We start from the raw sequence: 17,131 nt of genomic DNA, 5'->3' as shown, positions 1-17,131 counted from the left end.
GGGATCCAAGTTTGAGAAACACTGTCCTAACCAAAGCTGATTTCTTCTCCATCCCTACTTACAAGGAAACATGTACAGTGAGGGGGGGGGAGAGTATTTGATCCCCTGCTAAATTTGCACGTTTGCTCTCTGATGAAGAAATGACCAGTCCATAATTTTAATGGTAGGTTTATTGTACCTATGAGAGACAGAATAACAACAGGAAAACCCCCAGAAACCCAGAAGACAAAAGTCAGAGATTGAGGTGCAAAATAATAGGGGAAAGTGATTTTGTAGGCTTACCGCTGTTGTTTCGCTTTAGATATATACGGCTACCGTCTACAGTGTGCGGGAATGAGATCAAAAATATTACCTGTTACAACTATGGCAACTGTTCCGAGCTCCAAGGACTGTTGGAATGCATGTGCCTCCCAGGCTTTACAGGACGGCGGTGAGATTATTATAATAATCACAATTTTTTCATATCAATTTTTTTTTCATGCGGTAATTTGACTCACTAGAAACAGGAGCAGGGCTTTTTTTCAGCTGGAACTCACCAGAACACAGTTCCGGCACTTCTCAGGAGGGTGCCATTGCCATTTTAAGAGAGCAAGGGAGCTGTTCATGGCGAGTCCCGGCATTTATTTTTCTAAAATAACCAGCACTCTATCTCCAGTCCTTGGGTTCTAAAAAGAAACATTAGGTTCTAATCACCACTAAATAACCTTTCTCTTATTTCATTTGTAACCGAGCAACAGGAGCTCACCCCGTCGCGGGGATTCGAACTGCCAACCTTCTGATCGGCAAGTCCTAGGCTCTGTGGTTTAACTCACAGCGCCACCCGCGTCCTAATGGCTAGTGTCTAATGGCTGCATTGGACAGTTTATATCAAATCTAATTTAGGCGGTGGGTGGGGTTTGGGGAAGGGGGGGACCCCACAGGCAAGGCCTCTGCAACCCCTGACCTAGTTAAGCCATCTAGCAGAGCCAAGGATTTCAGTGAGCCATTGAAAGTGGCCTCAGGCCTGTATACCTGAAGGAGTGTCTCCACCCCCATCGTTCAGCCCAGACACTGAGGTCCATGTGTAAGGGCCTTCTGGCGGTTCCCTCACTGCGAGAGGCCAAGTTACAGGCAGAGGGTCTTCTCCCTTCTCCCTACCATCAGATGTCACGGAGATAAAGAACTACGCAACTTTTAGAAGACATCTGAAGGCAGCCCTGTATAGGGACATTGTTAATGTTTTCATATGTGTTGGAGGGGCAACCCAGCCAGATGGGCGGGGTATAAATAAGAAAGTTAATTTATACCACCGTCTTGCCTTTTCCATTCACATTAGTGAGTAGTTGGCCCATGTATTTACCTTTAAAAAAACAATCTTGCAGATGTGAAGTGGACATCAACGAGTGCACCTCCGACCCGTGCCTCAACGGGGGCCTCTGCCAGAACCTGCTCAACAAATTCAACTGCATCTGTGACTTGAACTACGCCGGCGATCGCTGCGAGATAGACGTAAGCGACCTCTCCTTCTTTGTCTCTCTCTTGTTGTGGCAGAACCTCTTTCAACTTCTCTCCTACCTCATTCTGCGCATGGATGACGACCCAGCAGTGGAATGGGGGGAACAGGACGACTACTAGCAGTCAGATTGGGGGCGTCGTTTTTAAAGCCGTCAGAGCACAATGGAAGATTGGCCAAACAAGTACAGCTAGGCTGGGAATCAGAACAGCGAGGGTAACCATAATCACACGCTGATTCCGTTTCGCTAACATTTTGAGCATATTTAAAATGTGCATTATTTGGTGCCCTGATTCCGATGGAGAGGCTGCGAAGTAGATTCTTGGTGCAGTTCAGCTTTTAATGTGAGATGAAAGCAAAACATCCCTAAAGCAAGTTTTTGATATTTCAAAAGACTAGCTGCGTCTTCTTTTTGCTCTGGGATAGCTTAGCAGTTTGGATTTGAGATGCCTCCCGTTTGTATAGCGCTTTCCCACAAAATTGTGGCTGAAGTGGCTCACAGCATAACTATTCAAAACATGCTAGGTATGGTTGTAATCATAGTATCAGTAAATACAGAAAATGTTTAAAAGATCAATCCGTAAAATATTGTGTGAAAACAATGTAAATAAGCTAGCCTCATAATAGAGTCATAGAACATTAAGAGTTGAGAAGAAATTTGAAGGCCAGAGTTCTTCCACTTTGGCTCGCTGGATGTTGTTGGGCTACAATTCCTATCATCCCCAGGCAGCTTAGTCTATGGTAAAGGAATAATGGAAGTTGTAGTCCAGTAACATCCAAAGACCAAACGTTGAAGAGGTCAGATCGGCGACATATAAATAATAATTATTATTATAGCTTTCTTATACATTATACTGTTAAATCTGTTTTAATGATTTTTGTGATTTTATTATTATTATTTACGTTGGTTGCAAATTGCTTTGTACCAAAAAGGACTTAAGCAATCAATTTAATAATCCTATGAAACTTTAAAAACCACCCTGCGATCTTTAGAAGGGCAGTATATAAATTTAATCAAAAATAATATTAATGTCTGCTAGTGCAGGAGCAAAAACAAGAGGTAAACTAACTTGTTTATTAGTTGAATTAAATCTTTAAATGATAAATCCCCCTTCCTCTTCCCACCCCAAATCACAATTTGGCTTTGGTACCAAAGAACAAATGTACCACCAATGCTCTGAAGTTCTTACGAATGGAAAAAGTCGTGTATCGTGCAATTGAGTAGAACACGTTCTCTCAGCCACCACTGATAATATAAACTAATTACTGGGCTGTAACAGGTAAACAGGTGTAATCCAGATATTTTGGAATACATCTCCCTTTGCTGGCAGAGGCTGATGTGAGTTGCAGTCCAGGGCACCAGGATTTCATTTTTATTTATTTGTATGCCACGTTTCAGACTACACAGCCCTCCCAAGGGGATGTTTGCCTCATTCCTAAAAGACTCTTCACCCCTTATATTTCCAGCCAATCAATCACTGTGCTATGCCAGTGCAAGTCTCCTGAAGACCCCATCCTATCAAGAAGTCCTTTCCACATAATGTAGAAATCGGATCTTTAGTGTTGTGGCACCTGCCCTTTGGAATGGACTCCCCTTGAATATTAGACATTAGATAAGCCTTCTAAGTTTAGATCTTTCCCGGCCTACATCTTTATTGGAATAGTTTCAAAATATGTTTTTTGTAGTTTTATCACTTGTTGTTTGCTGTGCTGGACTTCTTTGGGAGGAAGCGTAGGGTTACAGATTTATTAAATAAATCTGTATAAAATACACAATCCGTGTAAAACCAGGGCCTTTTTTTGCAGAAGGAACTCAGTTCCGGCACCTCTCAGGTAGACACCATTGGCATTTAAGAGAACAAGCAAAGCATTCATGGCGAGTTCTGGCACCTCTTTTTCTAAAAAAAATAAAAAAATAGCACTGTCACAAATTAAATAACGCCACATTACATACAGCAATAAATAAGACCAGCAGGGGCAGGTTGGAAACTTCACACCCAGTGTACCCAAAGGCCTGGGTGAACAGATACATTTTTCACTGGTGCCGGAAACCCATTGGGATTTGTGAGGGAAGGGCATCCCACATGGTTGGAGAAGGTTGCCTTAGAGATTGTCATAGCTGAAGCATACTATTTTTTAACTCCATTACAAAAGAGCTCAGAGCTGATTGCCATAGATAAGATTTCTTTATAGGCACATAAGGGAAAGAATAGAAACTTGAACGAGAGCTACGCACCACAAAGGGATCTACAAAAGCAAGGTGCATTTTAGGTTGGTGTAAGGAAACATGGAATTTGGAAACTTTGAACTCTCAGGGGCATTTCCCTTGCATACTGTGCTGCTATTTCACGAGATGAAAAAATAGATCAAGCACAAAAACCATATAAGATAGACACGGAGCATATAAATAACCCTCTGAATATTTGTGCAGAGCTAGGAGCCTGATATCGGAGGGAAACTGTATACGTATGATGTGTCTTATGTGATCACTAACACAATACTGAAAAGCCGCATTCTAGTCTTATTGAACTGTATACATGCTGTTAATACTGGTGTTGTCAATACAACCCTGCAGACTGTCGCTTTCTTTAACCACCCTGTCATCAAGAGCATCTTCTGTCTTCACACATGCTTGTTTGTCCTTCTCTTTGTGAATGTGTATTTTTCAGCTACACTGTGTGTCTGTGTGGGCATCTGCATGCACTTAGCTTTCTTGTCTTTGTACATAACAATAAACCTTCTGCCTTTGTCATGTTACATCTCCCTTTTGCATTTTTGTTTGTGCTGTTGCCTGCGTTCTCATTTGCTTCCTGTGCGTCGGGAATCTGCTACCCAGAAAGCCGAAGTGCAGTCCCCCCAACGCCGCCTTCCGCCCAACCCCTGAGGTGTGCGATTGCTTAAACATCTCCCGAGACCTGTGTCTTCCAAGTAAGGAGACTATCATCCGCCCTCCCTGAGGACGGAAAGCCTTCGTTTCCAGAATACATTTGGTGCCTGCTATTTTGATTTCACCAAATGTCATCAGAAAAAGAGAAACCACTTGGGATTTTTATCTGCTTAAATTTTAATTTCTCTTTCTTCCTCATTTCCCTCCCCCCAGTCGCCCACCAAAAGCTAAAAGAAGAGTGCATCAGAACAATATGTATCTGACTCAATTACTATCCTGAGTCAGCAATGATATCATAACGGTTGAGGTTGTATACTTTGCCCAAGTGAGTAAATAATTTAGTTCTCCCATACCTCTGAATCCTTTGCAGTTGCTAGAGACTCAGGTAGCCACAGTGGCCCAGAGTGCCTTCCATAAATTTCGGTGGGTGGCCCAGCCAGTGGCGTAGCGTGGGGGGTGCAGGGGGGGCGGCCGCACCGGGTGCAACATCTGGGGGGGCGCGCTCGCACTCGCAGCTCTCTGCCCCTACCTGGCTCACTCACTCTCTCTCACTGCAGTGCTGGCTGTGCGAATCCGATCCGGGTCGCTGCCCACTGTGGAGGGGAGGGTGCCAGGCGTGCGGTGCGGTGCGGAGAGAGAGCGAGGGACTATCTGGGGGAGGGACAGTGCAGTGGGGGGGGGGCGCAAATTACTTGCCTTGCCCGGGGTTAGGGGGCGCAAATTACTTGCCTTGCCCCGGATGCTGACAACCTACGCTACGCCACTGGGCCCAGCTGTGCCCCTGTCTGGACAGGGATAACCTAAAGACTGTCAGTTATGCTCTAGTAACCTCTAAGTTACACACGCCCTCCAACATTTCTCCAATGAAAAAAGGGACATTCTATTCTACATCAAGAGGTTTCTCTGGCATTTGATGGCCGGCACAAAATTATACATTGGTCACCTTGAGCAAATTGCAACCTTTCCGCCCAACCGACCTCACAAGATTGTTGTAAAGAAAAAATGTGCGAGGAAAGGGATCGTGTATGACAGCTTCAACAGATAAATGGAATGGAATTTTAGCTGTAGGCTGCCTTGAGTCTCTGCCGGGGGGAAAGATGAGATATAATTAATAATAATAAATAATACTAATAATAATTGGAGGAAAGGAAGAAGAACTGAGACTGATCAGGAACATACCTGAGTAAATCCTATTGAACTCAGTGGGACTTACGGGCCAGTCTTGACAGACTCTAGGGTTGTGCGCCCATCTCACTCAAGAGGCTGGGGGCCAGCGCTGTCCGGAGACACTTTCGGGTCACGTGGCCAGCGTGACAAAGCCACATCTGGCGAGCCAGCGCAGCACATGGAAACGCCGTTTACCTTCCCGCCAGTAAGCGGTCCCTATTTATCTACTTGCACTTAGGGGTGCTTTCGAACTGCTAGGTTGGAAGGCACTGGGACCGAACAGCGGGAGCGCACCCCGCCGCGGGGATTCGAATCGCCGACCTTTCGATCGGCAAGCCCTAGGCACTGAGGCTTTAACCCACAGCGCCACCCACGTCCTAAGAAGAAGAGGAGGAGGAGGAATTTGGATTTGATATCCCGCTTTATCACTACCCTAAGGTAGTCTCAAAGTGGCTAACATTAACATTCTCCTTTCCCTTCCTCCCCTACAACAAACACTCTGTGAGGTGAGTGGGGCTGAGAGACTTCAGAGAAGTGTGACTAGCCCAAGGTCACCCAGCAGCTGCATGTGGAGGAGCGGAGATGCGAACCCGGTTCACCAGATTACGAGACTACCGCTCTTAACCACTACACCACACTGGCTCTCTTACCTGGGAGTAAGCTCCATTAAATACAGTGGGACTTACTTTTGAAGGCTTGCAGTTTAAGGCTCCATTTACGATAAAGAAATAAACACTCCACGCATTCCTAAAAAATGGCTGGCTGCTGAAGCATTGCCATTCAAGAATTTAAAGTGGACTGGTGACATTTTCCTTCAAAATTATAGGAAGGGGTTCACATGCCAGGTTCACCGTTTCCTGTGTGATACATGGTATGTAGGGAGAAAAGCTTCTTCCTCCCTCATGATATGAGAACCCGTTTAATCAAACAATGCTCACTTGTGGGAGATCCAGGCAGATAAAAAAGGGAAGGAAATAATTCTTCACACAGAACATAGTTATTATAATTATGATTGATTGACTAATCACATTCAAAACAACCATCTCAAGGCAATGTGAACTCAATAAAGCCAATAAAGCGAGATGAGCGCCGCAACCCCAGAGTCAGTCACGACTGGACCTAATGGTCAGGAGTCCCTTTACCTTTTTAAGCGTGACTCTGCAAGCACACACTAGACCAGGCAGAAGAGTATCACACCCCACGCTACTGGAAGAGGTGATGTTCCACAAGTTCCCATTCCCATCATGCACTTGGATTAGTCACTGTGCAGAGCTAATATGGACTGCACTTTTGAGTAGGTGCTCCTGTACCTGCTCAAACAAGCCTGCTTGAAAAGTGTGGCACAAAGGAATGGTCTATATGGCACAGACTTAAAATGTTATGGATCCTCTTCTTCCTTACTCTCTTGGTAGCTAACAATAGCCCACACACTACTTGTGCAAGGTCTGCTGGATAGTATTATTTTAGCCTTGGGGGCAGGTTAGAATTATAGAATCATAGAGTTGGAAAGGACCAACTAAAGCATCCATGACAGATGGCCATCCAACCTCTGCTTTAAAAACCTCCAGAGGAGGGAAGTTCAACCACCTCCCAGGGGCATCTCTTCCACTGATGAACAGCTCTTACCGTCAGAAAGTTATTCCTGGTATTTAGCCAGAATCTCCTTTCTTGTAACTTGAATCCATTGGTTTGGCTCCTACCTTTCAGAGAAGGAGAAAACCAGCTTGCTCCATCTTCCATGTGAAAGCCCTTGAGATATTTGAAGGTGGCTATTGTATCTCCTCTCAGTCGCCTCTTTCCCAGGCTAGAGATGCCCAACTCTCTCAACTGTTCCTCACAACGTTACACACCTAACAGCAACAACAATAGAAAACATGAATGAGTGTGGCAGACAACAGCAGTATCAAATTCAGCGCAACTAAAACACCGTAAGTGAAGGAGTTTGGGTTTCTCACCGAATTTGCCTTTCAGAGATTACTTAATATATTCATTAACCGCAAGTGTTAGTTATGTGAACATGTCCTAATGACACTTAAATTACAATAATAAATGCCCGCTGCCTCATGAATAATTTATTCCCCATTTGCATAGTCATCCTTATGCAGTTATTCCTGAGTAATTATCATACTGACTTAAAAAGGTGTCAAGGACTGAATAACTACGTTCCCTTTCCTGGGCTCATCCTCTCCCTCCTTTGGCCATGTGCATCTTTATTTTGTAATTCTGCCCTTACCCCATGCCATCTCCGTTCAAAAACAGGCAAAGAGCAAAACGCCCTCTAGTCCAGAGGCACCACTTCAAATTCCAATAGTTAAAAGGGGGAGCAAGATTCAACAAGGTCCACCAGAACTTGTAGGTGAGGTGACAAAGCAGTGCATGATAAGAACATTTTTTGTCATTAAGGTTATTATTATTAATTAGGTGTTATTATTCAATGTATTTTGTGTGCATTTAAACCCCGGCAGTCTCCAGATTTGGCAGACTACAATGCAGACCCAGGGTTTTGTTACTTCATATCATAATATTGCAACAATTCAAAAGAGACATGCAATGCCTAAGATAAAGGTAAAGGGACCCCTGACCATTAGGTCCAGTCGTGACCGACTGGTCTTGCAGCGCTCATCTCGCTTTATTGGCCGAGGGAGCCGGCATAGAGCTTCTGGGTCATGTGGCCAGCATGACTAAGCCGCTGCTGGCGAACCAGAGCAGCGCACGGAAACGCTGTTTATCTTCCCGCTGGAGTGGTACCTATTTATCTACTTGCACTTTGACATGCTTTTAAACTGCTAGGTTGGCAGGAGCAGGGACCGAGCAACGGGAGCTCACCCCATGGTGGGGATTCGAACCACCAACCTTCTGATCAGCAAGTCCTAGGCTCTGTGGTTTAACCCACAGAGCCACCCGCGTCCCATGCAAAGCCTATGTCTAGCTTAATCATTCAAAAATGATAACTCATTATAATGGAATAGGTTTCCTCTGTCCTTCCATACATAACAGGAAGCTCCATAGCCTATCAGTTTCTTTTTCACTTTAAAGAGAATCTGCATTCTACATGAATAACAGTTAAATTTTAGGAGTGACAAGAAAGCAAGTTCTTGGCTCCTGGTCTTACGTATGAAGTAAAGGACTCCTGGATGGTTAAGTCCAGTCAAACTTGACTATGGGGTGTGACGCTCATCTCGCTTCAGGCCGAGGGAGCTGGTGTTTGCCCGCAGACAAGGACATTATACAGAAAAGAAGGTGGCTGGCCCACAGTTTTCGTGTTCTATAAACCACATTGAGGTTTTCTTATAATCAAGCAGTATATAAATGTTGTTTTTTTAAAAAGTAAATAAATAAAATTGGTCGGGACTTTCCCTCGAAAATAAGGATGGTCCTAACATGCCTTGCCAATGATTTATTCAGCTCCAAGGTGACCCCTTTTAAAACAATAACTGCAAGACTCTTCCAGTCCTTTTAATTAATTAATTTAAACTGTACACCCAATTTAGAATACACTGGGCTTTGTTCTTTATCTTAGGCATTCCAATTTATTTTGCTCGCAGAGGCATTTTTGGGAGGGTTAAGCAAATTTGTTCAAGAACTTGTTGAATAATTTGTTGGCATGGATGCTGACTGTTCATTCAGTGGCTGCTTATTGCTAGGTTTCATGGCCATGGAAAGAAAGGGTCATGCAACACTATCTGTCTTGAATAACAGGCCTGGTGAGAATCATAAGAAGGGCCCATTCAGGGCATCTTATCCAAGTTACATGGGTGGCACTGTGGTCTAAACCCCTGAGCCTCTTTGGGCTTGCCAACCAGAAGGTCGGCGGTTCGTATCCCCGTGACGGAGTGAGCTCATTGCTGTGTCCCAGCTCCTGCCAACCCAGCAGTTTGAAAGCACGCCACTGCAAGTAGCTAAATAGCACCACTGTGGTGGGAAGGTAAATGGTGTTTCCGTGAGCTCTGGCTTCCACCACGGTGTCCCGTTACGCCAGAATTGGTTTAGTCCTGCTGGCCACATGACCAGAAAGCTGTCTGTGGACAAACGCCAGCTCCCTCGGCCTGATAGCAAGATGAGCGCCGCAACCCCATAGTTGCCTTTGACTGGACTTAACCGTCCACGGGTCCTTTACCTTTTTACCTATCCAAGGACATTGTTGCGACCCCTCTCCAAAGAAAAAGTGGAACCAACACTACAAACCTCTTAAGCCCTCCCCATGCCCAAGGAACTATGGTTCTGTGAGGACTACATAGCCTCCAACATTTCTCCAATTCAAATATGGATTGTCCTGTTTAATAATGATGATGATGATGATGTTATTATTTATAGCCCACCCATCTGACTGGGTTGTCCCAGCCACTCTGGGCAGTTTCCAATATATATAAGATGATAATAAAACTATACAGGGCTGCCTTCAGATGTCTTCAAGGTTATATAGTTACTTATCTCCTTGGCTCAGGGTACACATAACTCCATACTCTTCAATATTTCCCTGATGAAAACAGGCACGTCCTACCTTACCCTCTTTTAAATCTTGCAAAACCAGAAGAGAAACTGCATGGGAACACACCCAGAGTCAGGCACAGTGTGGGCTTAAGTGTGTGGCTCGTCATTTGGTTTCCCACGTTACCTGAAGGGCTAGCATCCCTCCCTTTGGGATTTGTGCCTAGTCAAACTTCCACCTTGTAAGAAGCAAAATCCACAAGGGGATTTCAGAAAGGCGCCAAAATGGATGTGGCAACTCCCCTGTTTCTGTTGATAGAGCAGGCGGGGGGGGGGGCACATACTGCTAGTTAAAAAAGAAACAGGGCTTCATTGGTTTGGGGGCAATTACAGATAATGAGATGGATGGGAATAGATCATTTCAATGTCTTGGAATATTTTAGCTGAAATCAAGTCTCTCCGGTTTCGTTTTCTCCCCTTCTGTCTTCATGCAACATTCCCACAGGAGTATGAAGCTCAGGCACCAGGAGAAGCTACTGGGGATCTTCTAAGCTTTATTTACATTAGAAAGGATGATTCACTTGGGAGTACAAGCTACACAGGGAAGGGGGGGAGTATATGGCACAGTCTGCTACTATAAGGCCACATTTTTAAAATCTGTGAACCTGATCTCAGGTTAAGGATCTCTAGATCTGCCCCAAATGTTCACACCCTGGTCAGAGCCTGATGTCCAGTTTAAACGCAACTTGAAATGGACTTAAACTTATAAGCATCATCTATTAGAGGGAGGCAATGACTGAGGAAGAGATTTCAATGGCAACTCAAATACCCATCTTCATTATACCCCTTGACGTGCGATGGTTGATCAGGTCGACGCAGGCTAAACTGGTGAATTCCATCTTGAAATGGAAGTAGTTTCAACGAGCAAAAATCCAAATAACTGCTGTTCTTTTCAGTAAAGGTTTCCGCTTCTTGCACACAACAACCCAATTGTTCCAACTTTCCAGGGACAGTCCCTTTCTCTTTTAGGAAAGTCACTATCTTGCTTTTTAAAGGGAGAAAGCCAGTATGCTTTAACAATATATACTGTATTTTTCGCCCCATAGGGAGCACCAGCCCATAGGGCACACCTAGTTTTTTGGGGGGGAAATAAAGAAAAAAAATTATTCCCCCCCCCCAGGCACAGGGCTGGGGCGGCGGAAGCCTGAGCAGCGCTTCTCCCCACCGCCAGCCTCCAAAGCAGGTCGGGGAGCAGCGGGAAGGCGAGCTCCGCCTCCCTGCTGTCCCCCGAGCTTGTGGGGCTGGCAGTGGGGACAAGCGCTGCTTTCCCCACCGCCAGCCTCCAAACCAGGTCGGGGAACAGCGGGAAGGCGCGCTCCACTTTCCCGCTGTTCCCTGACCTGGTTTGCAGGCTGGCGGTGGGGAAAGCAGCCTCCAAACCAGGTCAGGTTTGGAGGCTGCTATCCGCAAGCCTTGGGAGCCCAACGGGAACTCCCACGGAGCTCCCAAGGCTTGCGGATAGCTTCCTGAAGCCTGCATTCGCCCTATAAGACGCACACACATTTCCCCTTCATTTTTGGAGGGGGAAAAGTGTGTCCTATAGGGCAAAAAATACGGTGTATATAGTATGCAGGGGCATACTGCGGGAAACAGTGGAAGACAGGAGTGCCTGGTGTGCTCTGGTCCATGGGGTCACGAAGAGTCGGACATGACTAAACAACAACAACATGCAGGGGCAGGACATTTGGTTGCCCCCCCCCAAAAAAACAACAACACAGCAATCTTTTGAAATGTGCACATCTCCGAATTTTATAATTGGAATTCCCCAACCAAATAATGTACACAAAAATGTGCTTATTACGGGGCAGTGTACATAAAATGCATGTGAGTGAAAATAACATAGAAAATTAAATTGTCTTAGGTAAAATTGCTTACTAAGACACTGATAAATTTTCATGAGGAAAACCGAACTTAAGACTAAGAAAGTGAGAAAGTAAAAGAATCTGAAATCCCGTGTGCCCCTTAAATCTGTTCTAGGCGTTTCCCCAACTCTTTAGAGTAGATATGGAGGGGATGCAGGTCATGCACAGGGGAAGATCAGTTTGTATTTTTTTTTTATTTAAAAAAAGCATTTAATGCAAATTTCTCTTAATGCACAGATGTCTATATATAAAAGGTAAAGGACCCCTGAGAGTTAAGTCCAGTCGCAAACAACTCTGGGGCTGCGGCGCTCATCTCGCTTTACTGGCCAAGGGAGCTGATGTTTGTCTGCAGACAGTTTTTCCGGGTCATGTGGCCAGCAGGACTAAGCCACTTCTGGAGAAATCAGAGCAGCACACGGAAAAGCCATTTACCTTCCTGCCAGAGTGGTACCTATTTATCTACTTGCACTTCAATGTGTTTTCAAACTGCTAGGTTGGCAGGAGCTGGGACCGAGCAATGGGAGCTCACCCCGTAGCGGGGATTCGAACCACCGACCTTCCAATCAGCAAACCCTAGCCTCAGTGGTTTAGACCACAGCACCACCCGCGTCCCTGTCTATATATTACTAATATGCACTTTTTCATATGCACAGTGTAGGGCATTTTGCATTTTATCCTAGTATATGCAATTTTGTACACATTACTTGGTGGGGAACTGAATTGTAAAATTTAGAAAAGTGTGCGTTTCCAAGGATGGCTGTGTTTCAAAAAGTGTGAACCAGATAGGTTTGGATTTTTATATGTGAACTGAATTGAATTCCCTCCCCCATCCGCAGTTGGAACGCAGTCCCTTCAAACACAGTTAAATCCTGAAACACAGTTAGTTAGATATCTAACTGAAAAACAGTCTCAGCAGGAAACTGACCAATTTACTAAGTTCACTTTAATTGTCAGAAGTCTGTAAAAAGAAATATACAGGGTGCTAATCAGACACTATTGCCACAATTGGACAATCACCATCCAGAGGCTCAGATCTGAGATGCAAGATAAATGATCCAGCCATGGATAACCATCTCGTCAAAAAGAAAAGCAAATACAGTGGTACCTCGGGTTAAGAACTTAATTCGTTCTGGAGGTCCGTTCTTAACATGAAACTCTTCTTAACCTGAGGTACCACTTTAGCTAATAGGGCCTCCTGCTGCCGCCGCCGCGCAATTTCTGTTCTCATCCTGAAGCAAAGTTCTTAACCCAAGGTACTATTTCTGGGTCAGCGGAGTCTGTAACCTGAAGCATCTGTAACCTGAAGTGTCTGTAACCTGAGGTACCACTGTATTTCAATTCTTTAAAAATGATTTCCATGTTTCTTTCAAACCCAAATCCGTTGTGCTTACTCTGCGATCCCTGAGCCTTGATTAACTTTCTTCCAAGGAACTACTCACGGAGATAATACACAGACAGACTTGCTCACACAGGTCACAATCGTCTACTTATCAGTGAGCAAAAACATAGCAGCTCTGTGTAATATGTGAGGCCGGTAGGGCCCTGGCTTCTGACAATCAACGTTTAGAGCTGGAAGCAGAAGATGGCTGCAATTTAAGTGTTGCACCCAGACAGAAGAGTTGTTGGCTTGCTATCTTGCTGTCTGACAGCATGAACCACCCAAAGAGCTATTTTGCTAACCAGTGATTCGTGCTAAATATTCGCTAACCTGCCAGGATTGTTTTGCAGAATCCTAGCACTGACTGGAGAGGGCAGTTCTCCGAGTTATTTCTTATATTGCTAAGCATATCTGACTGTGCAAGATCCAAGGAATTTGGAACGGCTGGGAAGTTATGTGTATGGTATACATTAGTTGTCCAGGGAGATGGGCAGGGATGGGGGACATCGCAACACTTTTCTATGCATATTGTGAGGGAAGCAATGTGAGAAGCATATGCAAAATCACTGAATGCTAGTGCTTGCATCTGGTTAATCTCATCATCCAGCCATCCTGCGCTTCTGACACAGGCCCAATTCAGACATGTATCTCATGCAGCATCCTTGTGCTGCTCCTTCTCTCCTCTTCTGCAATGATTCAACACTTCCCAAGTTAATTATTATTTCAGTCTCTGAACAGGGAAACTGTGGTTCCCAAGATCAGACCAAGCCATGATCTCAAACCAAAATGAACTGTGGTTGGAGATTCTGTTTTATGCCAATCCAAGCAACCCACGTTTCAAAGTTTGGCTGAAATGGGAAACAATGAATTAATTAACAATGAATTAAAGCAGATTCCGACTAAACATCAGGGAGAACCTTCTGGTGGTAAGAGTTGTTTTACAGTGGAATGGGCTCCCTCGGGAGGTGGCGGACTTCATTTGAGGTTTTAAAGCAGAGGTTGGATGGCCACCTGCCATGGATGATATAGTTGAGCTTCCTGCATTGCAGGACATTGGACTAGATGTCCCTCAAGGCCCTTTCCAATTCTTTGATTCCCTAACCCAGAAAGTGTTGAATTGTCAGTACACTGAGAAGGAAAGAAGGAAGGGACAATGCATGGATGGAACATACAGGTGCAAAACATAATAACTCTTGATGTATTAAACTGAGACATGTATACAGTGGTGCCCTGCAAGACGAATGCCTCGCAAGACGGAAAACCCGCTAGACGAAAGGGTTTTCCGTTTTTCAATGCGCTTCGCAGGACAAATTTCTCTATGGGCTTGCTTCGCAAGACGAAAATGTCTTGCTAGTTGCTGCGATTTTTTTTCGCTCCCCACCCCTTAAGTCTTTAATAGCCACTAATAGCCGCTAAACCGCTAATAGCGCTAATCCTCTAATCCGCTAATGGGCTTGCTTTGCAAGACGAAAAAACCGCTAGACGAAGAGACTCACGGAACAGATTCTTTTCGTCTTGCGAGGCACCACTGTAACTGGGCTGTAGCAAGACTTCAAACAATATTTTAGAAATGTATAAAATTTTGAAATTTTTGCACTTACCAGCTTAGTTGCCGAGGGGGGTGGTTTCAGAACTTTTTGGCATGCTGTCACACAACGTTGTCATTATTCGGCTAGTCTTCTGAAATACCAGGATGCCATTAAAAATTACCACGTACCTTGAAACAAAAACATTTCCTTGCTTATTAAATTGTTTTTCCACAATAGTTCCTTTCAATATCACCACCAGAGTAGCTGTCTTGATCAAAAGCTTAGCGCCAACGAATTCTGTTTGTCTAACACGGGGATCCCGCAGCCCCTTAGCTGTTGACGGACCACAAATTCCTGTAATCTCTGACCACTGTCTATGGTGGCTGGAATGGAAAGAGAATAGAAGTCCCCTGTTCCCCATCCCTGATCTACTGGCTTCCTTTGAAATCCTCAATACATTTTCACTGAGGAGGAAATCTCCAAATATCTCTTTCGGCAAAATCTTTGAGAGACAAATCTCTTCTTTTCACAAAATCGTTGGGGATGAATTTATGCAGAACTTAAAGCAAAGTTATTTTGCCTTCCCTCATAAGCCTAGATGTTTTTCTTACAGGAGAACCTTCAAATTCAGTTCATAGTTATAGGATGCACTTTTCCCCCTCCAAAAATTAAGGGGGCACGTGTGTGCGTCCTATGGAGCAAATGCAGGCTCCTTGGCTTCAGTGATAGCAACGCGAAGCCTCCGAAGCGCTCTGGGGGCTTCAGGCAGCTATCCGCAAGCCTTTGGAGCGCAACAGGAGTTCCCGCTGCGCTCCGAAGGCTTGCGGATGGCCGTCTGAAGCCTGGAGAGTGAGAGGGGTCAGTGCATACCGATCACTCTTGCTCTCCAGGCTTCACTTTGCTGGAGAGGCACTGCACAGTTTCCCATCTCTGCGCAGCGCCCCTTCAGCGAAGCGGGAGGAGAAATGGAAGGGGCTCCGTTTCTCCTGCCACTTTGCTGAAGGGGCACTGAGCAGAGAGGGGGAGAATTTTTTTCCCCTGTTCTCCCCCTCCTATGGTCCAGTGCGTCCTATAGAGCGAAAAATACAGTAACTTCATGTGAAATTTGGTGGAAACCCTATTTAACACTCATAGAGTGAGTGACAGAAGTGTCTCAATAAAAGTGGGAAAGGTGCCATGCCAGGCTGACAAGCAAGGCCTTGAGTTCTGTATTTTCATTCTATAAACTGGTAATCGGCATAAAGGCCTACATCCGAAGACCTCCGAGGGCCTCTTGTAATCTGAGGAGTGTTTGGCTTGAGCCCATATTGCTAACCATCTGTGCCTCAGGATAGCCGTAGTCTCTAAAGACCGGCTATTCCAACAGTTATCACATGCCCTGTTGTGAACACCAGGCTCCCGATGGTGAACAATTACTCACATAATTGGAGTTTGTGGCCGATGTCAATCCAAGTGAGGAATTTGCCATCTGGCTGCTTGTGGCATGATATGCAAAAGGTAGAGCTACAAGGCGGACTATTTATTTATTGCCCCTTAAATCATCCCACTCTTCCCTCTGAGCAGCTTTCAGAACAACCTCCCATCTTTCCTACCCAGATAATGACCAGGTTGAAGCCCTTTTAAGCTTTAACAGTACAAGTGGTGTGGCAATAAAACTGCCAGCACGTTTGCAAAGCTAAGCAGGACCCGCTATGGTTTCAACTTGGATGGGAGACGGTGTGTTAAGATCCTTGCATTGCAGGGGGTTGGACTAGATGACCCTTGATGTCCCTTCCCAACTCTACAATTCTATGATTCTAACAGCATACCTGGCATATAGTTCTGTGGTCAAAAAACAAATGGCTGATTCAGTCTCTCCAGTTATAAAGAGCTTTGCCCCCAAATCTTAGAAAACGTTTCCCAACTAAATCAGACACTACTGGACAAAAGAGTCTGACTAAGTCTGAAGTAGTTTCACATAATCACTTTGTGAACCTCGAAAATCCCATTTGATATGTATTTCATTTATTTTAAGTTACTTACTTTTCACTTTTTAAAAATATCCATTCCCCAAAGCACCTTAAATTGTAAAAATAAAAAAGGGCCCAAATCTTCTCAAAAGCATAGGAGCTTTGTAAACATGTAGGGAGGAAAGCAATCTTAATAAAAAGGGTGGGGAACCTATGTCCCTCCAGAGGTTGTTGGACTACAACTCTCATCATGCTTGACTATTGGCTAAGTGCTGGGGCTGATGGGACTTATAATAATTGTACCCCGCTCATATGACTGGGTTGCAGCTTCCAGAATATGGGGCTTCAAGTCAAACAACACCTGGAGGATCACAAGTTC

The 17,131-nt window shown here is 44.8% G+C and overlaps 1 protein-coding gene across 2 annotated transcripts in view; it reads left to right on the top strand.

The window, feature by feature from the left end:
- CRB1 (crumbs cell polarity complex component 1) overlaps positions 1–17,131 on the top strand; it is a 152,891-nt gene that overhangs the window by 127,248 nt on the left and 8,512 nt on the right. For both annotated transcript variants that reach the window (XM_083445273.1, XM_083445272.1), the window contains exons 10-11: positions 302–430; positions 1,362–1,488. In XM_083445273.1, the coding sequence (XP_083301399.1) occupies positions 302–430; positions 1,362–1,488 (256 nt within the window). The remainder of the gene's footprint in view (positions 1–301; positions 431–1,361; positions 1,489–17,131) is intronic.

Source organism: Podarcis tiliguerta (genome assembly GCF_965153285.1).
Source record: "Podarcis tiliguerta genome assembly, chromosome: 6".
NCBI classification, from domain to species: Eukaryota; Metazoa; Chordata; class Lepidosauria; order Squamata; family Lacertidae; genus Podarcis; species Podarcis tiliguerta.
The sequence above is the reverse complement of the archived record's forward strand: the minus strand, read 5'-3'. Positions and strand labels throughout refer to the sequence as shown.